Source organism: Oncorhynchus mykiss, chromosome 7, assembly GCF_057628025.1.
Source record: "Oncorhynchus mykiss isolate SJ-2025 chromosome 7, ASM5762802v1, whole genome shotgun sequence".
NCBI lineage: Eukaryota > Metazoa > Chordata > Actinopteri > Salmoniformes > Salmonidae > Oncorhynchus > Oncorhynchus mykiss.
In genome coordinates, this window is record NC_143028.1 from 24,478,388 (window position 1) to 24,503,276 (window position 24,889).

Consider the following 24,889-nt stretch of genomic DNA (forward strand, 5'->3'; position numbering starts at 1 on the left):
GCACAACTCTGCTTTCAGCCACTTCAGCAAAGACTAAACCTCACAATCCATGGCTTAGGAGGCCAGTGTCTTAGGCCACTGGGGATCTTTGTAATCAATATGACCAATACGAACTGATGGAAGAGGTAAAAAAAAAATGTATAATGGCACTTACACATGGAATGAAACTACGCATTTAAAAAAAATATTTGTTTGCACTTCAATGCTATAAAAAGCTGGTTAGCAGAAAATGTTTTCGATCCATCAACCTCTGGGTTATGGGCCCAGCATGCATCCGCTGCACAACTCTGCTTTCAGCCACTTCAGCAAAGACTAAACCTCACAATCCATGGCTTAGGAGGCCAGTGTCTAATCGATATGACCAATACGAACTGATGGAAGAGGTAAACAAAAATGTATAATGGCACTTACACATGGAATGAAACTACGCATTTAAAAAAAAAAAAAATTTGGCACTTAAATGCTATGGTTAGCAGAAAATGTTTTCGATCCATCGACCACTGGGTAATGGACCTAGCACGCTTCTGCTGGGCCACAAAGTTTCCGACCACCCCAGATGGGACTTGAACCCACAATTCCTGGCTTAGGAGGCCAGTGCCTTATCCATTAGGCCACTGGGGCAATGTCTACCTTTCACAACCAGTACGAACTGGTTATGGGCCCAGCACGCATCCGCTGCACAACTCTGCTTTCAGCCACTTCAGCAAAGACTAAACCTCACAATCCATGGCTTAGGAGGCCAGTGTCTTAGGCCACTGGGGATCTTTGTAATCAATATGACCAATACGAACTGATGGAAGAGGTAAAAAAAAATGTATAATGGCACTTACACATGGAATGAAACTACGCATTTAAAAAAAATATTTGTTTGCACTTGAATGCTATAAAAAGCTGGTTAGCAGAAAATGTTTTCGATCCATCAACCTCTGGGTTATGGGCCCAGCACGCATCCGCTGCACAACTCTGCTTTCAGCCACTTCAGCAAAGACTAAACCTCACAATCCATGGCTTAGGAGGCCAGTGTCTTAGGCCACTGGGGATCTTTGTAATCAATATGACCAATACGAACTGATGGAAGAGGTAAAAAAAAATGTATAATGGCACTTACACATGGAATGAAACTACGCATTTAAAAAAAATATTTGTTCGCACTTAAATGCTATAAAAAGCTGGTTAGCAGAAAATGTTTTTGATCCATCAACCTCTGGGTTATGGGCCCAGCACGCATCCGCTGCACAACTCTGCTTTCAGCCACTTCAGCAAAGACTAAACCTCACAATCCATGGCTTAGGAGGCCAGTGTCTTAGGCCACTGGGGATCTTTGTAATCAATATGACCAATACGAACTGATGGAAGAGGTAAAAAAAAATGTATAATGGCACTTACACATGGAATGAAACTACGCATTTAAAAAAAATATTTGTTTGCACTTGAATGCTATAAAAAGCTGGTTAGCAGAAAATGTTTTCGATCCATCAACCTCTGGGTTATGGGCCCAGCACGCATCCGCTGCACAACTCTGCTTTCAGCCACTTCAGCAAAGACTAAACCTCACAATCCATGGCTTAGGAGGCCAGTGTCTTAGGCCACTGGGGATCTTTGTAATCAATATGACCAATACGAACTGATGGAAGAGGTAAAAAAAAATGTATAATGGCACTTACACATGGAATGAAACTACGCATTTAAAAAAAATATTTGTTCGCACTTAAATGCTATAAAAAGCTGGTTAGCAGAAAATGTTTTTGATCCATCAACCTCTGGGTTATGGGCCCAGCACGCATCCGCTGCACAACTCTGCTTTCAGCCACTTCAGCAAAGACTAAACCTCACAATCCATGGCTTAGGAGGCCAGTGTCTTAGGCCACTGGGGATCTTTGTAATCAATATGACCAATACGAACTGATGGAAGAGGTAAAAAAAAAATGTATAATGGCACTTACACATGGAATGAAACTACGCATTTAAAAAAAATATTTGTTTGCACTTCAATGCTATAAAAAGCTGGTTAGCAGAAAATGTTTTCGATCCATCAACCTCTGGGTTATGGGCCCAGCACGCATCCGCTGCACAACTCTGCTTTCAGCCACTTCAGCAAAGACTAAACCTCACAATCCATGGCTTAGGAGGCCAGTGTCTAATCGATATGACCAATACGAACTGATGGAAGAGGTAAACAAAAATGTATAATGGCACTTACACATGGAATGAAACTACGCATTTAAAAAAAAAAAAAATTTGGCACTTAAATGCTATGGTTAGCAGAAAATGTTTTCAATCCATCGACCACTGGGTAATGGACCTAGCACGCTTCTGCTGGGCCACAAAGTTTCCGACCACCCCAGATGGGACTTGAACCCACAATTCCTGGCTTAGGAGGCCAGTGCCTTATCCATTAGGCCACTGGGGCAATGTCTACCTTTCACAACCAGTACGAACTGGTTATGGGCCCAGCACGCATCCGCTGCACAACTCTGCTTTCAGCCACTTCAGCAAAGACTAAACCTCACAATCCATGGCTTAGGAGGCCAGTGTCTTAGGCCACTGGGGATCTTTGTAATCAATATGACCAATACGAACTGATGGAAGAGGTAAAAAAAAATGTATAATGGCACTTACACATGGAATGAAACTACGCATTTAAAAAAAATATTTGTTTGCACTTGAATGCTATAAAAAGCTGGTTAGCAGAAAATGTTTTCGATCCATCAACCTCTGGGTTATGGGCCCAGCACGCATCCGCTGCACAACTCTGCTTTCAGCCACTTCAGCAAAGACTAAACCTCACAATCCATGGCTTAGGAGGCCAGTGTCTTAGGCCACTGGGGATCTTTGTAATCAATATGACCAATACGAACTGATGGAAGAGGTAAAAAAAAATGTATAATGGCACTTACACATGGAATGAAACTACGCATTTAAAAAAAATATTTGTTCGCACTTAAATGCTATAAAAAGCTGGTTAGCAGAAAATGTTTTTGATCCATCAACCTCTGGGTTATGGGCCCAGCACGCATCCGCTGCACAACTCTGCTTTCAGCCACTTCAGCAAAGACTAAACCTCACAATCCATGGCTTAGGAGGCCAGTGTCTTAGGCCACTGGGGATCTTTGTAATCAATATGACCAATACGAACTGATGGAAGAGGTAAAAAAAAAATGTATAATGGCACTTACACATGGAATGAAACTACGCATTTAAAAAAAATATTTGTTTGCACTTCAATGCTATAAAAAGCTGGTTAGCAGAAAATGTTTTCGATCCATCAACCTCTGGGTTATGGGCCCAGCACGCATCCGCTGCACAACTCTGCTTTCAGCCACTTCAGCAAAGACTAAACCTCACAATCCATGGCTTAGGAGGCCAGTGTCTAATCGATATGACCAATACGAACTGATGGAAGAGGTAAACAAAAATGTATAATGGCACTTACACATGGAATGAAACTACGCATTTAAAAAAAAAAAAAATTTGGCACTTAAATGCTATGGTTAGCAGAAAATGTTTTCAATCCATCGACCACTGGGTAATGGACCTAGCACGCTTCTGCTGGGCCACAAAGTTTCCGACCACCCCAGATGGGACTTGAACCCACAATTCCTGGCTTAGGAGGCCAGTGCCTTATCCATTAGGCCACTGGGGCAATGTCTACCTTTCACAACCAGTACGAACTGGTTATGGGCCCAGCACGCATCCGCTGCACAACTCTGCTTTCAGCCACTTCAGCAAAGACTAAACCTCACAATCCATGGCTTAGGAGGCCAGTGTCTTAGGCCACTGGGGATCTTTGTAATCAATATGACCAATACGAACTGATGGAAGAGGTAAAAAAAAATGTATAATGGCACTTACACATGGAATGAAACTACGCATTTAAAAAAAATATTTGTTTGCACTTGAATGCTATAAAAAGCTGGTTAGCAGAAAATGTTTTCGATCCATCAACCTCTGGGTTATGGGCCCAGCACGCATCCGCTGCACAACTCTGCTTTCAGCCACTTCAGCAAAGACTAAACCTCACAATCCATGGCTTAGGAGGCCAGTGTCTTAGGCCACTGGGGATCTTTGTAATCAATATGACCAATACGAACTGATGGAAGAGGTAAAAAAAAATGTATAATGGCACTTACACATGGAATGAAACTACGCATTTTAAAAAAATATTTGTTCGCACTTAAATGCTATAAAAAGCTGGTTAGCAGAAAATGTTTTTGATCCATCAACCTCTGGGTTATGGGCCCAGCACGCATCCGCTGCACAACTCTGCTTTCAGCCACTTCAGCAAAGACTAAACCTCACAATCCATGGCTTAGGAGGCCAGTGTCTTAGGCCACTGGGGATCTTTGTAATCAATATGACCAATACGAACTGATGGAAGAGGTAAAAAAAAATGTATAATGGCACTTACACATGGAATGAAACTACGCATTTAAAAAAAATATTTGTTTGCACTTGAATGCTATAAAAAGCTGGTTAGCAGAAAATGTTTTCGATCCATCAACCTCTGGGTTATGGGCCCAGCACGCATCCGCTGCACAACTCTGCTTTCAGCCACTTCAGCAAAGACTAAACCTCCCAATCCATGGCTTAGGAGGCCAGTGTCTTAGGCCACTGGGGATCTTTGTAATCAATATGACCAATACGAACTGATGGAAGAGGTAAAAAAAAAATGTATAATGGCACTTACACATGGAATGAAACTACGCATTTAAAAAAAATATTTGTTCGCACTTAAATGCTATAAAAAGCTGGTTAGCAGAAAATGTTTTTGATCCATCAACCTCTGGGTTATGGGCCCAGCACGCATCCGCTGCACAACTCTGCTTTCAGCCACTTCAGCAAAGACTAAACCTCACAATCCATGGCTTAGGAGGCCAGTGTCTTAGGCCACTGGGGATCTTTGTAATCAATATGACCAATACGAACTGATGGAAGAGGTAAAAAAAAATGTATAATGGCACTTACACATGGAATGAAACTACGCATTTAAAAAAAATATTTGTTTGCACTTGAATGCTATAAAAAGCTGGTTAGCAGAAAATGTTTTCGATCCATCAACCTCTGGGTTATGGGCCCAGCACGCATCCGCTGCACAACTCTGCTTTCAGCCACTTCAGCAAAGACTAAACCTCACAATCCATGGCTTAGGAGGCCAGTGTCTTAGGCCACTGGGGATCTTTGTAATCAATATGACCAATACGAACTGATGGAAGAGGTAAAAAAAAATGTATAATGGCACTTACACATGGAATGAAACTACGCATTTAAAAAAAATATTTGTTCGCACTTAAATGCTATAAAAAGCTGGTTAGCAGAAAATGTTTTTGATCCATCAACCTCTGGGTTATGGGCCCAGCACGCATCCGCTGCACAACTCTGCTTTCAGCCACTTCAGCAAAGACTAAACCTCACAATCCATGGCTTAGGAGGCCAGTGTCTTAGGCCACTGGGGATCTTTGTAATCAATATGACCAATACGAACTGATGGAAGAGGTAAAAAAAAAATGTATAATGGCACTTACACATGGAATGAAACTACGCATTTAAAAAAAATATTTGTTTGCACTTGAATGCTATAAAAAGCTGGTTAGCAGAAAATGTTTTCGATCCATCAACCTCTGGGTTATGGGCCCAGCACGCATCCGCTGCACAACTCTGCTTTCAGCCACTTCAGCAAAGACTAAACCTCACAATCCATGGCTTAGGAGGCCAGTGTCTTAGGCCACTGGGGATCTTTGTAATCAATATGACCAATACGAACTGATGGAAGAGGTAAAAAAAAATGTATAATGGCACTTACACATGGAATGAAACTACGCATTTAAAAAAAATATTTGTTCGCACTTAAATGCTATAAAAAGCTGGTTAGCAGAAAATGTTTTTGATCCATCAACCTCTGGGTTATGGGCCCAGCACGCATCCGCTGCACAACTCTGCTTTCAGCCACTTCAGCAAAGACTAAACCTCACAATCCATGGCTTAGGAGGCCAGTGTCTTAGGCCACTGGGGATCTTTGTAATCAATATGACCAATACGAACTGATGGAAGAGGTAAAAAAAAATGTATAATGGCACTTACACATGGAATGAAACTACGCATTTAAAAAAAATATTTGTTTGCACTTGAATGCTATAAAAAGCTGGTTAGCAGAAAATGTTTTCGATCCATCAACCTCTGGGTTATGGGCCCAGCACGCATCCGCTGCACAACTCTGCTTTCAGCCACTTCAGCAAAGACTAAACCTCACAATCCATGGCTTAGGAGGCCAGTGTCTTAGGCCACTGGGGATCTTTGTAATCAATATGACCAATACGAACTGATGGAAGAGGTAAAAAAAAATGTATAATGGCACTTACACATGGAATGAAACTACGCATTTAAAAAAAATATTTGTTCGCACTTAAATGCTATAAAAAGCTGGTTAGCAGAAAATGTTTTTGATCCATCAACCTCTGGGTTATGGGCCCAGCACGCATCCGCTGCACAACTCTGCTTTCAGCCACTTCAGCAAAGACTAAACCTCACAATCCATGGCTTAGGAGGCCAGTGTCTTAGGCCACTGGGGATCTTTGTAATCAATATGACCAATACGAACTGATGGAAGAGGTAAAAAAAAAATGTATAATGGCACTTACACATGGAATGAAACTACGCATTTAAAAAAAATATTTGTTTGCACTTCAATGCTATAAAAAGCTGGTTAGCAGAAAATGTTTTCGATCCATCAACCTCTGGGTTATGGGCCCAGCACGCATCCGCTGCACAACTCTGCTTTCAGCCACTTCAGCAAAGACTAAACCTCACAATCCATGGCTTAGGAGGCCAGTGTCTAATCGATATGACCAATACGAACTGATGGAAGAGGTAAACAAAAATGTATAATGGCACTTACACATGGAATGAAACTACGCATTTAAAAAAAAAAACAATTTGGCACTTAAATGCTATGGTTAGCAGAAAATGTTTTCGATCCATCGACAACTGGGTAATGGACCTAGCACGCTTCTGCTGGGCCACAAAGTTTCCGACCACCCCAGATGGGACTTGAACCCACAATTCCTGGCTTAGGAGGCCAGTGCCTTATCCATTAGGCCACTGGGGCAATGTTTACCTTTCACAACCAGTACGAACTGGTTATGGGCCCAGCACGCATCCGCTGCACAACTCTGCTTTCAGCCACTTCAGCAAAGACTAAACCTCACAATCCATGGCTTAGGAGGCCAGTGTCTTAGGCCACTGGGGATCTTTGTAATCAATATGACCAATACGAACTGATGGAAGAGGTAAAAAAAAATGTATAATGGCACTTACACATGGAATGAAACTACGCATTTAAAAAAAATATTTGTTTGCACTTGAATGCTATAAAAAGCTGGTTAGCAGAAAATGTTTTCGATCCATCAACCTCTGGGTTATGGGCCCAGCACGCATCCGCTGCACAACTCTGCTTTCAGCCACTTCAGCAAAGACTAAACCTCACAATCCATGGCTTAGGAGGCCAGTGTCTTAGGCCACTGGGGATCTTTGTAATCAATATGACCAATACGAACTGATGGAAGAGGTAAAAAAAAATGTATAATGGCACTTACACATGGAATGAAACTACGCATTTAAAAAAAATATTTGTTTGCACTTGAATGCTATAAAAAGCTGGTTAGCAGAAAATGTTTTCGATCCATCAACCTCTGGGTTATGGGCCCAGCACGCATCCGCTGCACAACTCTGCTTTCAGCCACTTCAGCAAAGACTAAACCTCCCAATCCATGGCTTAGGAGGCCAGTGTCTTAGGCCACTGGGGATCTTTGTAATCAATATGACCAATACGAACTGATGGAAGAGGTAAAAAAAAAATGTATAATGGCACTTACACATGGAATGAAACTACGCATTTAAAAAAAATATTTGTTCGCACTTAAATGCTATAAAAAGCTGGTTAGCAGAAAATGTTTTTGATCCATCAACCTCTGGGTTATGGGCCCAGCACGCATCCGCTGCACAACTCTGCTTTCAGCCACTTCAGCAAAGACTAAACCTCACAATCCATGGCTTAGGAGGCCAGTGTCTTAGGCCACTGGGGATCTTTGTAATCAATATGACCAATACGAACTGATGGAAGAGGTAAAAAAAAATGTATAATGGCACTTACACATGGAATGAAACTACGCATTTAAAAAAAATATTTGTTTGCACTTGAATGCTATAAAAAGCTGGTTAGCAGAAAATGTTTTCGATCCATCAACCTCTGGGTTATGGGCCCAGCACGCATCCGCTGCACAACTCTGCTTTCAGCCACTTCAGCAAAGACTAAACCTCACAATCCATGGCTTAGGAGGCCAGTGTCTTAGGCCACTGGGGATCTTTGTAATCAATATGACCAATACGAACTGATGGAAGAGGTAAAAAAAAATGTATAATGGCACTTACACATGGAATGAAACTACGCATTTAAAAAAAATATTTGTTCGCACTTAAATGCTATAAAAAGCTGGTTAGCAGAAAATGTTTTTGATCCATCAACCTCTGGGTTATGGGCCCAGCACGCATCCGCTGCACAACTCTGCTTTCAGCCACTTCAGCAAAGACTAAACCTCACAATCCATGGCTTAGGAGGCCAGTGTCTTAGGCCACTGGGGATCTTTGTAATCAATATGACCAATACGAACTGATGGAAGAGGTAAAAAAAAAATGTATAATGGCACTTACACATGGAATGAAACTACGCATTTAAAAAAAATATTTGTTTGCACTTGAATGCTATAAAAAGCTGGTTAGCAGAAAATGTTTTCGATCCATCAACCTCTGGGTTATGGGCCCAGCACGCATCCGCTGCACAACTCTGCTTTCAGCCACTTCAGCAAAGACTAAACCTCACAATCCATGGCTTAGGAGGCCAGTGTCTTAGGCCACTGGGGATCTTTGTAATCAATATGACCAATACGAACTGATGGAAGAGGTAAAAAAAAATGTATAATGGCACTTACACATGGAATGAAACTACGCATTTAAAAAAAATATTTGTTCGCACTTAAATGCTATAAAAAGCTGGTTAGCAGAAAATGTTTTTGATCCATCAACCTCTGGGTTATGGGCCCAGCACGCATCCGCTGCACAACTCTGCTTTCAGCCACTTCAGCAAAGACTAAACCTCACAATCCATGGCTTAGGAGGCCAGTGTCTTAGGCCACTGGGGATCTTTGTAATCAATATGACCAATACGAACTGATGGAAGAGGTAAAAAAAAATGTATAATGGCACTTACACATGGAATGAAACTACGCATTTAAAAAAAATATTTGTTTGCACTTGAATGCTATAAAAAGCTGGTTAGCAGAAAATGTTTTCGATCCATCAACCTCTGGGTTATGGGCCCAGCACGCATCCGCTGCACAACTCTGCTTTCAGCCACTTCAGCAAAGACTAAACCTCACAATCCATGGCTTAGGAGGCCAGTGTCTTAGGCCACTGGGGATCTTTGTAATCAATATGACCAATACGAACTGATGGAAGAGGTAAAAAAAAATGTATAATGGCACTTACACATGGAATGAAACTACGCATTTAAAAAAAATATTTGTTCGCACTTAAATGCTATAAAAAGCTGGTTAGCAGAAAATGTTTTTGATCCATCAACCTCTGGGTTATGGGCCCAGCACGCATCCGCTGCACAACTCTGCTTTCAGCCACTTCAGCAAAGACTAAACCTCACAATCCATGGCTTAGGAGGCCAGTGTCTTAGGCCACTGGGGATCTTTGTAATCAATATGACCAATACGAACTGATGGAAGAGGTAAAAAAAAAATGTATAATGGCACTTACACATGGAATGAAACTACGCATTTAAAAAAAATATTTGTTTGCACTTCAATGCTATAAAAAGCTGGTTAGCAGAAAATGTTTTCGATCCATCAACCTCTGGGTTATGGGCCCAGCACGCATCCGCTGCACAACTCTGCTTTCAGCCACTTCAGCAAAGACTAAACCTCACAATCCATGGCTTAGGAGGCCAGTGTCTAATCGATATGACCAATACGAACTGATGGAAGAGGTAAACAAAAATGTATAATGGCACTTACACATGGAATGAAACTACGCATTTAAAAAAAAAAAAAATTTGGCACTTAAATGCTATGGTTAGCAGAAAATGTTTTCGATCCATCGACCACTGGGTAATGGACCTAGCACGCTTCTGCTGGGCCACAAAGTTTCCGACCACCCCAGATGGGACTTGAACCCACAATTCCTGGCTTAGGAGGCCAGTGCCTTATCCATTAGGCCACTGGGGCAATGTCTACCTTTCACAACCAGTACGAACTGGTTATGGGCCCAGCACGCATCCGCTGCACAACTCTGCTTTCAGCCACTTCAGCAAAGACTAAACCTCACAATCCATGGCTTAGGAGGCCAGTGTCTTAGGCCACTGGGGATCTTTGTAATCAATATGACCAATACGAACTGATGGAAGAGGTAAAAAAAAATGTATAATGGCACTTACACATGGAATGAAACTACGCATTTAAAAAAAATATTTGTTTGCACTTGAATGCTATAAAAAGCTGGTTAGCAGAAAATGTTTTCGATCCATCAACCTCTGGGTTATGGGCCCAGCACGCATCCGCTGCACAACTCTGCTTTCAGCCACTTCAGCAAAGACTAAACCTCACAATCCATGGCTTAGGAGGCCAGTGTCTTAGGCCACTGGGGATCTTTGTAATCAATATGACCAATACGAACTGATGGAAGAGGTAAAAAAAAATGTATAATGGCACTTACACATGGAATGAAACTACGCATTTAAAAAAAATATTTGTTCGCACTTAAATGCTATAAAAAGCTGGTTAGCAGAAAATGTTTTTGATCCATCAACCTCTGGGTTATGGGCCCAGCACGCATCCGCTGCACAACTCTGCTTTCAGCCACTTCAGCAAAGACTAAACCTCACAATCCATGGCTTAGGAGGCCAGTGTCTTAGGCCACTGGGGATCTTTGTAATCAATATGACCAATACGAACTGATGGAAGAGGTAAAAAAAAATGTATAATGGCACTTACACATGGAATGAAACTACGCATTTAAAAAAAATATTTGTTCGCACTTAAATGCTATAAAAAGCTGGTTAGCAGAAAATGTTTTTGATCCATCAACCTCTGGGTTATGGGCCCAGCACGCATCCGCTGCACAACTCTGCTTTCAGCCACTTCAGCAAAGACTAAACCTCACAATCCATGGCTTAGGAGGCCAGTGTCTTAGGCCACTGGGGATCTTTGTAATCAATATGACCAATACGAACTGATGGAAGAGGTAAAAAAAAATGTATAATGGCACTTACACATGGAATGAAACTACGCATTTAAAAAAAATATTTGTTTGCACTTGAATGCTATAAAAAGCTGGTTAGCAGAAAATGTTTTCGATCCATCAACCTCTGGGTTATGGGCCCAGCACGCATCCGCTGCACAACTCTGCTTTCAGCCACTTCAGCAAAGACTAAACCTCACAATCCATGGCTTAGGAGGCCAGTGTCTTAGGCCACTGGGGATCTTTGTAATCAATATGACCAATACGAACTGATGGAAGAGGTAAAAAAAAATGTATAATGGCACTTACACATGGAATGAAACTACGCATTTAAAAAAAATATTTATCGCACTTAAATGCTATAAAAAGCTGGTTAGCAGAAAATGTTTTTGATCCATCAACCTCTGGGTTATGGGCCCAGCACGCATCCGCTGCACAACTCTGCTTTCAGCCACTTCAGCAAAGACTAAACCTCACAATCCATGGCTTAGGAGGCCAGTGTCTTAGGCCACTGGGGATCTTTGTAATCAATATGACCAATACGAACTGATGGAAGAGGTAAAAAAAAAATGTATAATGGCACTTACACATGGAATGAAACTACGCATTTAAAAAAAATATTTGTTTGCACTTCAATGCTATAAAAAGCTGGTTAGCAGAAAATGTTTTCGATCCATCAACCTCTGGGTTATGGGCCCAGCACGCATCCGCTGCACAACTCTGCTTTCAGCCACTTCAGCAAAGACTAAACCTCACAATCCATGGCTTAGGAGGCCAGTGTCTAATCGATATGACCAATACGAACTGATGGAAGAGGTAAACAAAAATGTATAATGGCACTTACACATGGAATGAAACTACGCATTTAAAAAAAAAAAAAAATTTGGCACTTAAATGCTATGGTTAGCAGAAAATGTTTTCGATCCATCGACCACTGGGTAATGGACCTAGCACGCTTCTGCTGGGCCACAAAGTTTCCGACCACCCCAGATGGGACTTGAACCCACAATTCCTGGCTTAGGAGGCCAGTGCCTTATCCATTAGGCCACTGGGGCAATGTCTACCTTTCACAACCAGTACGAACTGGTTATGGGCCCAGCACGCATCCGCTGCACAACTCTGCTTTCAGCCACTTCAGCAAAGACTAAACCTCACAATCCATGGCTTAGGAGGCCAGTGTCTTAGGCCACTGGGGATCTTTGTAATCAATATGACCAATACGAACTGATGGAAGAGGTAAAAAAAAATGTATAATGGCACTTACACATGGAATGAAACTACGCATTTAAAAAAAATATTTGTTTGCACTTGAATGCTATAAAAAGCTGGTTAGCAGAAAATGTTTTCGATCCATCAACCTCTGGGTTATGGGCCCAGCACGCATCCGCTGCACAACTCTGCTTTCAGCCACTTCAGCAAAGACTAAACCTCACAATCCATGGCTTAGGAGGCCAGTGTCTTAGGCCACTGGGGATCTTTGTAATCAATATGACCAATACGAACTGATGGAAGAGGTAAAAAAAAATGTATAATGGCACTTACACATGGAATGAAACTACGCATTTAAAAAAAATATTTGTTCGCACTTAAATGCTATAAAAAGCTGGTTAGCAGAAAATGTTTTTGATCCATCAACCTCTGGGTTATGGGCCCAGCACGCATCCGCTGCACAACTCTGCTTTCAGCCACTTCAGCAAAGACTAAACCTCACAATCCATGGCTTAGGAGGCCAGTGTCTTAGGCCACTGGGGATCTTTGTAATCAATATGACCAATACGAACTGATGGAAGAGGTAAAAAAAAATGTATAATGGCACTTACACATGGAATGAAACTACGCATTTAAAAAAAATATTTGTTTGCACTTGAATGCTATAAAAAGCTGGTTAGCAGAAAATGTTTTCGATCCATCAACCTCTGGGTTATGGGCCCAGCACGCATCCGCTGCACAACTCTGCTTTCAGCCACTTCAGCAAAGACTAAACCTCACAATCCATGGCTTAGGAGGCCAGTGTCTAATCGATATGACCAATACGAACTGATGGAAGAGGTAAACAAAAATGTATAATGGCACTTACACATGGAATGAAACTACGCATTTAAAAAAAAAAAAAATTTGGCACTTAAATGCTATAAAAAGCTGGTTAGCAGAAAATGTTTTTGATCCATCAACCTCTGGGTTATGGGCCCAGCACGCATCCGCTGCACAACTCTGCTTTCAGCCACTTCAGCAAAGACTAAACCTCACAATCCATGGCTTAGGAGGCCAGTGTCTTAGGCCACTGGGGATCTTTGTAATCAATATGACCAATACGAACTGATGGAAGAGGTAAAAAAAAATGTATAATGGCACTTACACATGGAATGAAACTACGCATTTAAAAAAAATATTTGTTTGCACTTGAATGCTATAAAAAGCTGGTTAGCAGAAAATGTTTTCGATCCATCAACCTCTGGGTTATGGGCCCAGCACGCATCCGCTGCACAACTCTGCTTTCAGCCACTTCAGCAAAGACTAAACCTCACAATCCATGGCTTAGGAGGCCAGTGTCTTAGGCCACTGGGGATCTTTGTAATCAATATGACCAATACGAACTGATGGAAGAGGTAAAAAAAAATGTATAATGGCACTTACACATGGAATGAAACTACGCATTTAAAAAAAATATTTGTTCGCACTTAAATGCTATAAAAAGCTGGTTAGCAGAAAATGTTTTTGATCCATCAACCTCTGGGTTATGGGCCCAGCACGCATCCGCTGCACAACTCTGCTTTCAGCCACTTCAGCAAAGACTAAACCTCACAATCCATGGCTTAGGAGGCCAGTGTCTTAGGCCACTGGGGATCTTTGTAATCAATATGACCAATACGAACTGATGGAAGAGGTAAAAAAAAAATGTATAATGGCACTTACACATGGAATGAAACTACGCATTTAAAAAAAATATTTGTTTGCACTTCAATGCTATAAAAAGCTGGTTAGCAGAAAATGTTTTCGATCCATCAACCTCTGGGTTATGGGCCCAGCACGCATCCGCTGCACAACTCTGCTTTCAGCCACTTCAGCAAAGACTAAACCTCACAATCCATGGCTTAGGAGGCCAGTGTCTAATCGATATGACCAATACGAACTGATGGAAGAGGTAAACAAAAATGTATAATGGCACTTACACATGGAATGAAACTACGCATTTAAAAAAAAAAAAAATTTGGCACTTAAATGCTATGGTTAGCAGAAAATGTTTTCGATCCATCGACCACTGGGTAATGGACCTAGCACGCTTCTGCTGGGCCACAAAGTTTCCGACCACCCCAGATGGGACTTGAACCCACAATTCCTGGCTTAGGAGGCCAGTGCCTTATCCATTAGGCCACTGGGGCAATGTCTACCTTTCACAACCAGTACGAACTGGTTATGGGCCCAGCACGCATCCGCTGCACAACTCTGCTTTCAGCCACTTCAGCAAAGACTAAACCTCACAATCCATGGCTTAGGAGGCCAGTGTCTTAGGCCACTGGGGATCTTTGTAATCAATATGACCAATACGAACTGATGGAAGAGGTAAAAAAAAATGTATAATGGCACTTACACATGGAATGAAACTACGCATTTAAAAAAAATATTTGTTTGCACTTGAATGCTATAAAAAGCTGGTTAGCAGAAAATGTTTTCGATCCATCAACCTCTGGGTTATGGGCCCAGCACGCATCCGCTGCACAACTCTGCTTTCAGCCACTTCAGCAAAGACTAAACCTCACAATCCATGGCTTAGGAGGCCAGTGTCTTAGGCCACTGGGGATCTTTGTAATCAATATGACCAATACGAACTGATGGAAGAGGTAAAAAAAAATGTATAATGGCACTTACACATGGAATGAAACTACGCACTGGAACTGGTTATCATAGTTTATTATCATAGTTTTGTCATAGCTTCTAATTATCGTTTCTAATCACAGATTGAATATAGTTGGCCTTGGTTTCTAATCATACTTTCTAATCAATAAGCGGGTCAAGTAGACCCTAAGAGGGCAGAAGCTATTGTTTACAAACAGTATGAATAAAAACAAAGGTTCATTGTATAAATAGCATTCATTAAAAAAAAAACATACATGCAAATGCCTAGAATTAAGACCTATCATTCTTAAATAATATATATCTATATACAAACATCACCTTGAATATTCCACTCCCCTTCAAAAAAGTTCCATGAGGAAGGAACGATTCCCCGATTATCGTTTTACCTGTCCTGGGACTGCTGCCTGGTGTTTGGAGTTAGGGTAAGGCCGTTAGTACAAAAACGTAGAATAGCATAATCTTCCTGGTTAGCCCTGACCATTATCCGTATCCAATTCACCATCGCCATGACATTCTTGCACGCTTAATCAAAGCTCAGTTAGTTTTCACTCCGGGGGTAGATCATCAGCCGGGCATGTGGGTCCTGGGTATGTCTTAAGGATAGACGCGGCCAGCTCCGGAATTGTTCACGCTTTTGGAAACGACTGTCAAGTTTATTCATAAGGGTTATGAATATGGGATAATCAATCAATTTAAAGCTAAACCCTGGCATAAAGTAGTTCACATCCAGACAGGCTTTGGAAAATACAAAATCTGTCATGTTACTGTGGTCTTTATAAAAGTCAATAAACATGTGTGTAGATTGTACACTTTTGTTTCACAGTAGATTTTTTTAAGCCCACCAAGAAACACCTGATTTATCCCACAGCATCAATGAATAAGATGGGTAGAAAATGAATCTGTTTAAGTCATAAGTAAAGGCCTGCAAAAACCAAAGCCTGAAACACATCCCCCTTAAGACAACAAATATATCCTATATTTTTGTTGGACAAGTTCTCACCACCAACAGAAAATAACTTCCATTTCATATTAAAATTAACTAAAATGCTTCACCTCCTGGTAACAATTAAAAACAAGAAAAAACAAGTATTTCTAAATAATAATATACAATCGTATTAGTTCTCTCTTTCTAGAATCCTAAAACTAATTTTGAAATTATAATCAATTACAATGCTTCACCTTCACTAATATAAACATTGTGTCTACTGGCTGTCAACAATTAAAAACACATTTTTAAAAATGTTTTCCCCCACTAGCTACTAGAATTCACATCTTCCTAAAACTCACTAGCTTCTAGAACTCTCGTCCCCTTGGAACGAGCCCAAACAAAACTCATCTCAATACGGAAAAACCTGCAGTCATAATAAATTGTGATCCATGGCAAAGCACTGGCTAAACGCAAAACACAAACATTTTGAGTGCCCACCCTTGAGAAAATCAGCAAGTTTTCCTTAAAACGAACATATCTGATTTGAAGAGGAAACTCCTGCAATATCCATAGTAACTTCCCACCTCACTGCGGAGCTTCTCTCTCTTTTCAGGGTTCACTCCATAGGCATGTTGTTGGATCGGGGCCCAGTCCCCAAAGTCATGCTCTAGTACCTTTGTATTGGCACATCTGAGAATGAACCCTGATATTCTAAAAGCCGGGCAAAAATGTCAATATAATTGTACCCAAAATGGTCAGCTGGTTGCATAAATAATTATGATTACTAAATGTTACCTGAATTGTAAATATGAAATATCAAAACCAAATGTACATTAATGTTTTGGCAATAATTCACTTAATACAAACATCTGCAACAATCATATTACTTGTATTTTTTTAAACAAGCACCTTATAAACTGCACAAGCACCAGAAACGCTGTTGTTTTGACAAGTAGCAATACATCACTGATATCGATTAGGGGGGAAATCAGGTTGTATGTGATGTTGAAACTAACACAACTAAAAACAAAACATGGAAATGGGAGATATCTTTTACCTCACTGATTAGAGGACAACCTGCAGAAGACAGTCAGCTACATTTTGGAGTGATACATTTAAATTAAGGGGTCGCTAAACAAAGGAACGCAACACTTATTTGTCATAACTCATAGATATCATGTAGAAATCAATTGCGTGAGAGGAGGTAGCACGTCCTGTTAAAACTAACGTTTTCTACAAATGGTCCTCTAACCAGGGATGTACACATTACTCCCAGATTCCGTGTGGTTTTTGAGCTAAAAACCACACGGAATCTGGGAGTAATGTGTACATCCCTGGTTAGAGGACCATTTGTAGAAAACATCTAGCTACATTTTGATTAAAGTGGGTCACCAATGTTATAAGTGCAACACAGCTCTTTATTTGTTAGTCACTTTTTGTTAAATAACATAAATAGTACTCTTTCAATTAAGAGCCTGGATTTTCTCCCTGATGCTAATATCCATATCTGGCTGAAATCAATAGAACAGGGGACAAACATTTAGGCTTCTACATTGTGACATCATTAAAATACTCCTTCTACAATGTTAAAACTTTCTACATTATGACATTTCATTGATTTCATGAAACAACCCCTTCATGTATGTATTTTCTGATGTTTGATCAGAGATCTTTTATCAGAGTATCTCTTGTCACATTGATTACAGCTATGAGGTTTCTCTCCTGTGTGTGTTCTCTGGTGTACAATAAGACGGCTAGATGTAACAAAACTCTTCTCACATTGATCACAGCTATAAGGTTTCTCTCCTGTGTGTGTTCTCTGGTGTACAATAAGACTGCTAGATGAAGTAAAACTCTTCCGACATTGATCACAGCTATAAGGTTTCTCTCCTGTGTGTGTTCTCTGGTGTGATACCAGGTTGCTTGACCGAGTAAAACTCTTCCCACATTGATTACAGCTATAAGATTTATCTCCTGTGTGTTTTCTCTGGTGTACGATCCGATGACGAGATGTAGTAAAACTCTTCCCACATTGATCACAGCTATAAGGTTTATCTCCTGTGTGTGTTCTCTGGTGTGATAACAGGGTGCATGACTGAATAAAACTCATCCCACATTGATTACAGCTATACGATTTCTCTCCTGTGTGTTTTCTCTGGTGTGATAACAGGTTGCTTGACTGAGTAAAACTCTTCCCACATAGAGTACAGCTGTACGGTTTCTTTCCTGTGTGTGTTCTCTGGTGTACAATCCTATGACTAGATGTAGTAAAACTCCTCCCACATTGATCACAGCTATAAGGTTTATCTCCTGTGTGTTTTCTCTGGTGTGATAACAGGTTGCTTGACTGAGTAAAACTCTTCCCACATTGAGTACAGCTGTACGGTTTCTCTCCTGTGTGTGTTCTCTGGTGTATCATCAGATGACTAGACATAGTAAAACTCTTCCCACATTGATCACAGCTGTAAAGTTTCTCTCCAGTGTGAATTCTCATGTGTACTTTTAGTGATTTTAATCTTAAGTAACTCTTCCCACAATCAAAACAGTGGTGAGATTTCTCTCCAGTGTGTACTCGCTGGTGTATTTTAAGTTCTGATGAAGATTTGCAACGTTTCCCACAGTCAGAGCAGCAATGAGATTTCTTCCCTGTGGGTCTCCTATGGTGTTTCTTGAGGAGTTCTGATGTGGAGACACTCTTCTCTGCCTCATCAGCATCATGATGTTGTTGAGGCTCCCCAGAGGACCCTCTCTCTCCTGTGTGAACAACAAGTCAGACAGATGGTTAAGGGCCACAACAGCAGAAATCCATTGAAAAGGGTGATGCCAACAGCGTAGCCCTAAAGTTGTACAACAATTGACGTCTGTAATGTATGTTCAAATTATTTGACAATTGACTTTAGACAGTCAAGTGAGCAACAATAGTCATATTTAGTCTTGTTCACATATTAGTAGTAACATCGATGATTGTAGGCTAGACATAATTTAAAGTTGTTGAAAGCCAGATTACTTTTGGTCTCCAATATAGGTCCCTTTCTGTGTTAGCTAAAATTGGAGTATGAGGGCGATGCACACACAATTTGGTTGCAGAAACGCCTCCATGCTAATGAGGAAACCACTAGTTATACAAATACCATAGACCTATAGTAGGACCCATACAACATACTTCACCTAACAACATAGGCCTACTGTAGGACCCACCTAACAACAACAGACAGACAATAACACATTATACACATCAATTTGTTAGGGATGTTGGATCCAACATGGAGCACGGCATAACTGTCTTTACCAGAGTAATGAATGAAGAAGCACTTTGGTTGTTGTTGCATGTCGTGATGATTGTCATGTGATTGTCATTCAGAAAATGATTTCCTGGATCAGCTGATGATAGTTGAACATGTGACTAACTAAACAGCTACAGTATTATGTGTAATTATTGAAGAACCACATTAATGACAGTATCCATGTGGGTGTTGTCAATAAAGTTAAGGTGACTCTCAGGTAGAAACATTGGATTTAGCAAACTCTGAATTGATTTAGGATTTATGTGCCCATCAACTGTTTTCCCAGCATAATATAAAGAGCCACAAAATGTTACGTAGAGAGATCTGAATACAACAAACTGTCCGACAGCAAGATCCACTATTTAAGTTCACCATATGACAAGCTTAACGTTATGACTATAACTACTGTTCCATGAAGGAGGGAAACTAGGTACAACATACTATTAAATCCACATGACAATAACTACTGTTCCCTGAAGGAGGGAAATGAGGTGCAACATACTATTAAATCCACATGTTATGACAATAAATACTGTTCCCGGAAGGAGGGAATCTTGGTACAACATACTATTAAATCCATGCCTCGCTGGAAGCCCCGCCTTCCACAGGTGATGAGCGTGAGACTCGGATTTATTCCTTAAATTTAACACCACTCTTCACCGACCCTGGAAGGGGCGGGGCCAAACAGGTGTTGTACCTCGTTCATAACTGGCACACAGATCGGTAGAAATGGTCATAAATTGGCACTCCAAATGGAAAAAGTTGGTCAATTTTACCGGAAACTTCACAAGCTTAACGTCAGAATGTACGAAGGCCAGCAGCAGGTCGGGAATTGGTCATTTTATTCTGGTTATATTGATCTCTGGCTTCCTCAAGTCATTTGTGTGTCTTAATTATTTAATCAAAAGCTTGAAGCATCAGTTCAAGTTCTGCACATACAGTTGATTTTATTAAACACATGTGGTGTGTCTATATGAAAAAATGCACATCATAAAATTTCAACCAAGCAATTGGTAGAAAGAAAATAAAAAATAAAATAAAATCTGGGACGCCCCTAGAACATACAACATACATGCATTCAGACCCCTTCCCTTTTTACACATTTTGTTACGTTATATTCTATTCTAAAACGGATTACATTTATTTTAAATGATCAATCTTCAGACAATACCTCATAAAAGTGAGAAAAAAAGTTTAGAAATGCTTGCATACCAGTGGTTGTATCTCTGTAGGAAATGCCAGTAGGTTACAGTAGGTTGTATCTCTCTAGGTCATGCCAGTAGGCTACAGTAGGTTGTATCCAAGTGGAAACAATTATCAACCCAATGTGGAAAGTGTCGAAATTGGTCAACAACAAAGTGAATGGCTTATTTGCTACGTGAGGTTTACTTGATCCAACAGAAGTTTCGTAATGATTAAGTTATGTGGACAAGTGACATACCGACAACTTTGATAAATACACTATAGGAGTTGTTATCAGATCGCTATGCATATTCATGCTAGTAGCTTAGCATCTCTTTCCATTGAAAACAGGCGGTTGACGTCAACAAACCTCATAGAATATAAACAATACATTACAATAATAAGATGTATCCACCAATCCAAAGAAAGGATAGTCGGGAGCTAGACAACCCGCAGTGCCGCTTTGTGGACAACGACTCCCCTTGTTAGGGCGGAGAGACATCTTGTCAGTATATCCATAATCTTTGGTGTAGCCAACCCAACTCTCGCATGGCACTACTGGGGGGCAAGGTGTGTAGTAAATCACTACATAACAATCACTACATGCCGTGCCCCCCAGTCTGCGGTCAGCAGATAGACCCTTCTCAAATATATGTTAAGTCACTTTTTGGAAACGGAACGGAGAAAACAAAGGGTAGCTTGCTCTCTACGTCGTCTGATTCTAGACATATCAGCCATCATCCTAGGGCCCTCCGTTGAGCTATTGACGAGCCAACTCCGAATATCCAAAGTTAAAAACAAATTGTAGCCGGTACTTACTGGTGTTAATCAGATCTCCTATCTCCTCCTCTTCATCGTTCAATGTAACAGTAATCTCCCCTTCCTTCTTCACTCCAAAAACTACATCCCCCTCTTCTTTTACTGTAACATCCTCCTCCTCTTTAACTCTGAACGCGTCTTCCTCTTCTTTCACTGAAACGTCTTTCTCTTCTACTTTCACTGTAACAGCCTCACCCTCTACTTCTTGTTTTACTGTGACATCCTCTTTCACGACAATGTTCAGCCCCAGAGCTTCTTTCTCCGTCCAGCAGAACCCCTCTTCTTTAACAGGAGGGGAGTAGTTTAGGAAGCTCATGGTCGGGGATGTTAGCTAGCTAGCTATCATTAGCGACTAGGCTAGTGGTAACTTAACCAGCCAGATACTATAGCTGACTAATACAAAATAACGTAATATTAAATTAAATAGGTTAACAAGTTGAAACGACAGAAGTGTGTCTAAAACACAGTAGCTAATATAGACCGAAAGCGTAAAAATAGCTTGAATCTTTCGGCTATGTTGGCTAGCAAGCTACCGAGGAGGTTGACGAGCTGTTTCTGAAGAACCGTCCACTAGATTATACGTCACGCTGACAGCGTTGCCTGAAAGACGCACATCGCCGTCTGCTGACTGGAAGGGAAACGATCATATTTTATTTTCAGGCAAAGATTATTTTAAATGGATTTAATTAAATAAAACGATTATATTGAGACATACAAAGACTGGAATGTGTTGATTGATTAGTGCGAATAAAAAAATGTTTACTAAAGCACATTTAAGGCAGTTTAATTTAAGTCAAACTAAAACTAAATAAGTAGCTGTCATGCCCTGGCCATTGAGAGGCTTTTATTCTCCATTCTGGTTAGGCCAGGGTGTGACAAGGGTGGGCATCCTATATTCATTTTCTATGTTTTGTATTTCTTTGTTGTTTAGCGGGTGTGGTTCTCAATCAGAGGCAGCTGTCTATCGTTGTCTCTGATTGAGAACCATACTTAGGTAGCTTTTTCCCACATGGGTTTTGTGGGTAGTTGGTTTCTGTTTTGTGTCTTTCTGCACCAGACAGAACTGTTTCGGTTTTTTGTTAATCAGTGTTCAGTTCAAATAATAAAGATGAACACGTACAACGCTGCATCTTGGTCCTCAACTCCTTCCAACAGCCATTACAGCAGCTAGCTACTGTAGGTCTATTCTGCTCCTACATGGTGTAACAATACGTCATGTAGATAGATGTATATAATGAACACACTAGGTCTAGACTGCTCCTACATGGTGTAACAAAAGATTGGGGTCACTTAGAAATGTCCTTGTTTTTGAAAGAAAAAAAAAGAAGTCCATTAAAATAACATCAAATTTATCAGAAATATAGTGTAGACATTGTTAATGTTGTAAATTACTATTGTAGCTGGAAAATGCAGATTTTTTAAATGGAATATCTACATAGGTGTACAGAGGCCCATTATCAGCAACCATAACTCCTGTGTTCCAATGGCATTTTAAAAGGTTAATTGGTCAGTATAAAACCCTTCAGCAATTATTTTAGCACAGCTGAAAACTGTTATGCTCATTTAACAGAGCTTTTGTAAACAATGTGTGGGCCTTCTTGTTCTTTATCAAAGCTTTTGTGTTGTTGCATAACAATCAAGCAGTAGAACAACAATAATCATCATCCTCTTGACCAATCTTCCCTCCCCTTAACATTGGGTTTGATTCAGACCCTGCCAGTGTACCAGGTGGACATTGGGTTTGATTCAGACCTGCCAGTGTGCAAGGTGGTCATTGGGTTTGTTTCAGAACCTGTCAATGTGTCAGGTGAACATTAGGTTTGAATCAGACCCTGCCAGCATGGCCAGAAATGTATAGCCACAGAACCACATGAGTGACTAAAAACACATACGTATTAGATTTACTGCCATGGTCTAGTATGTCACCGCCTCAGACACCATTCACAATGCTGGCTGGTGTACGAGTAAAACATGACATATTATTTCCTAACCATTCACAATGCTGGCTGAGGTATGAGTAAAACATGACATATTATTTGCTAACCATTCACAATGCTGGCTGAGGTATGAGTAAAACATGACGTATTATTTCCTAACCATTCACAATGCTGGCTGAGGTATGAGTAAAACATGACATATTATTTACTAATCATTCACAATGCTGGCTGAGGTACGAGTAAAACATGAAATATTATTTCCTAATTGTCAAAAAATCCCCAATCCTTAATCAACTAGTCTCCCAGTGTTTAACCAGAATAACATGAGTTGTGTCCTTCAAACTGTTAGACTGTTAGTACATAATCATATTCAGCTACTTAGATGTCATGTATTGTCATGTTATGCTCACTATAAGAAATCCTGAATCTACTGAAACCCCTGGGGGGGGATGTGTTAGTTCATAAGCCATAATTTATACCTGTTAATTCATAACCATCATTTATACTTGTTAATTCATAACCCATAATTTATACCTGTTAATTCATAACCCATCATTTAAACCTGTTAATTCATAACCCATCATTTATACCTGTTAATTCATAACCCATCATTTAAACCTGTTAATTCATAACCCATCATTTATACCTGTTAATTCATAACCCATCATTTAAACCTGTTAATTCATAACACATCATTTATACCTGTTAATACATAACCCATCATTTATACCTGTTAGTTCATAACCCATCATTTATACATGTTAGTTCATAACCCATCATTTATACCTGTTAGTTCATAACCCATCATTTATACATGTTAGTTCATAACCCATCATTTATACCTGTTAATTCATAACCCATCATTTATACCTGTTAATACATAACCCATCATTTATACCTGTTAATACATAACCCATCATTTATACCTGTTAGTTCATAACCCATCGTTTATACATCTTAGTTCATAACCCATCATTTATACCTGTTAATTCATAACCCATCATTTATACATGTTAGTTCATAACCCATCATTTATACCTGTTAATTCATAAGCCATCATTTATACCTGTTAATTCATAACCCATCATTTATACATGTTAGTTCATAACCCATCATTTATACCTGTTAATTCATAACCCATAATTTATACCTGTTAGTTCTTAAACCATCATTTATACCTGTTAACCTATCATTTATACCTGTTAATTCATAACCCATCATTTATACCTGTAAATTCATAACCCATCATTTATACATGTTAGTTCATAACCCATCATTTATACCTGTTAATTCATAACCCATCGTTTATACCTGTTAATTCATAACCCATAATTTATACCTGTACATTTTTAATCAATCATTTATACCTTTTGCTCGAAAGGGGCGGTTCAGGCATGGTGGCACGCTCCCTGACCTTACTTCTTACTCGGCAGGAACTAATGGGGATCCATAATAAACACCAGGAAGAATAGCTGCTGCCTTGGCAGGAACACAGTCATGTGATACGTGGTATAGAAAAGTCTAATCTTAGGAGAGTACATGAGGCACTATACTGTGTGTCTATCTGGTCAAAACCCCTGATACAGGTG

General features: G+C 40.2%; 1 protein-coding gene and 7 non-coding genes across 8 annotated transcripts; all 8 read right to left on the reverse strand.

Moving 5' to 3' along the window:
* Positions 1-548: 548 nt before the first annotated feature.
* On the reverse strand, positions 549-621 carry trnar-ccu (transfer RNA arginine (anticodon CCU)). Its single transcript has one exon. It is a non-coding gene; the product is annotated as a tRNA-Arg (tRNA).
* A 1,716-nt stretch (positions 622-2,337) lies between these two features.
* On the reverse strand, positions 2,338-2,410 carry trnar-ccu (transfer RNA arginine (anticodon CCU)). Its single transcript has one exon. It is a non-coding gene; the product is annotated as a tRNA-Arg (tRNA).
* Positions 2,411-3,570: 1,160 nt separating this feature from the next.
* trnar-ccu (transfer RNA arginine (anticodon CCU)) lies at positions 3,571-3,643 on the reverse strand. Its single transcript has one exon. It is a non-coding gene; the product is annotated as a tRNA-Arg (tRNA).
* A 3,386-nt stretch (positions 3,644-7,029) lies between these two features.
* trnar-ccu (transfer RNA arginine (anticodon CCU)) lies at positions 7,030-7,102 on the reverse strand. The gene has a single exon. It is a non-coding gene; the product is annotated as a tRNA-Arg (tRNA).
* A 3,108-nt stretch (positions 7,103-10,210) lies between these two features.
* trnar-ccu (transfer RNA arginine (anticodon CCU)) lies at positions 10,211-10,283 on the reverse strand. The gene has a single exon. It is a non-coding gene; the product is annotated as a tRNA-Arg (tRNA).
* Positions 10,284-12,277: 1,994 nt separating this feature from the next.
* Positions 12,278-12,350, reverse strand: trnar-ccu (transfer RNA arginine (anticodon CCU)). Its single transcript has one exon. It is a non-coding gene; the product is annotated as a tRNA-Arg (tRNA).
* Positions 12,351-14,602: 2,252 nt separating this feature from the next.
* trnar-ccu (transfer RNA arginine (anticodon CCU)) lies at positions 14,603-14,675 on the reverse strand. The gene has a single exon. It is a non-coding gene; the product is annotated as a tRNA-Arg (tRNA).
* Positions 14,676-17,478: 2,803 nt separating this feature from the next.
* On the reverse strand, positions 17,479-24,577 carry LOC110527632 (uncharacterized). The gene is made up of 2 exons (XM_021609036.3): positions 21,364-24,577; positions 17,479-18,832 (listed from the first exon to the last, which is right to left on the reverse strand). The coding sequence occupies exons 1-2, from the start codon at positions 21,677-21,679 to the stop codon at positions 17,715-17,717; spliced, it is 1,434 nt and encodes a 477-aa protein (XP_021464711.2). The 5' UTR covers positions 21,680-24,577; the 3' UTR covers positions 17,479-17,714.
* Between the last annotated feature and the right edge of the window lie 312 nt (positions 24,578-24,889).

What these genes read in the sequence shown, in the direction of transcription:
- LOC110527632 (XM_021609036.3), bottom strand. Translation starts at nt 21,679, where the DNA reads ATGAGCTTCCTAAACTACTCCCCTCCTGTTAAAGAAGAGGGGTTCTGC. An exon ending in AGGAGATCTGATTAACACCA is followed by an intron (nt 18,833 to 21,363) that starts GTAAGTACCGGC and finishes TTGTTCACACAG; the next exon opens with GAGAGAGAGGGTCCTCTGGG.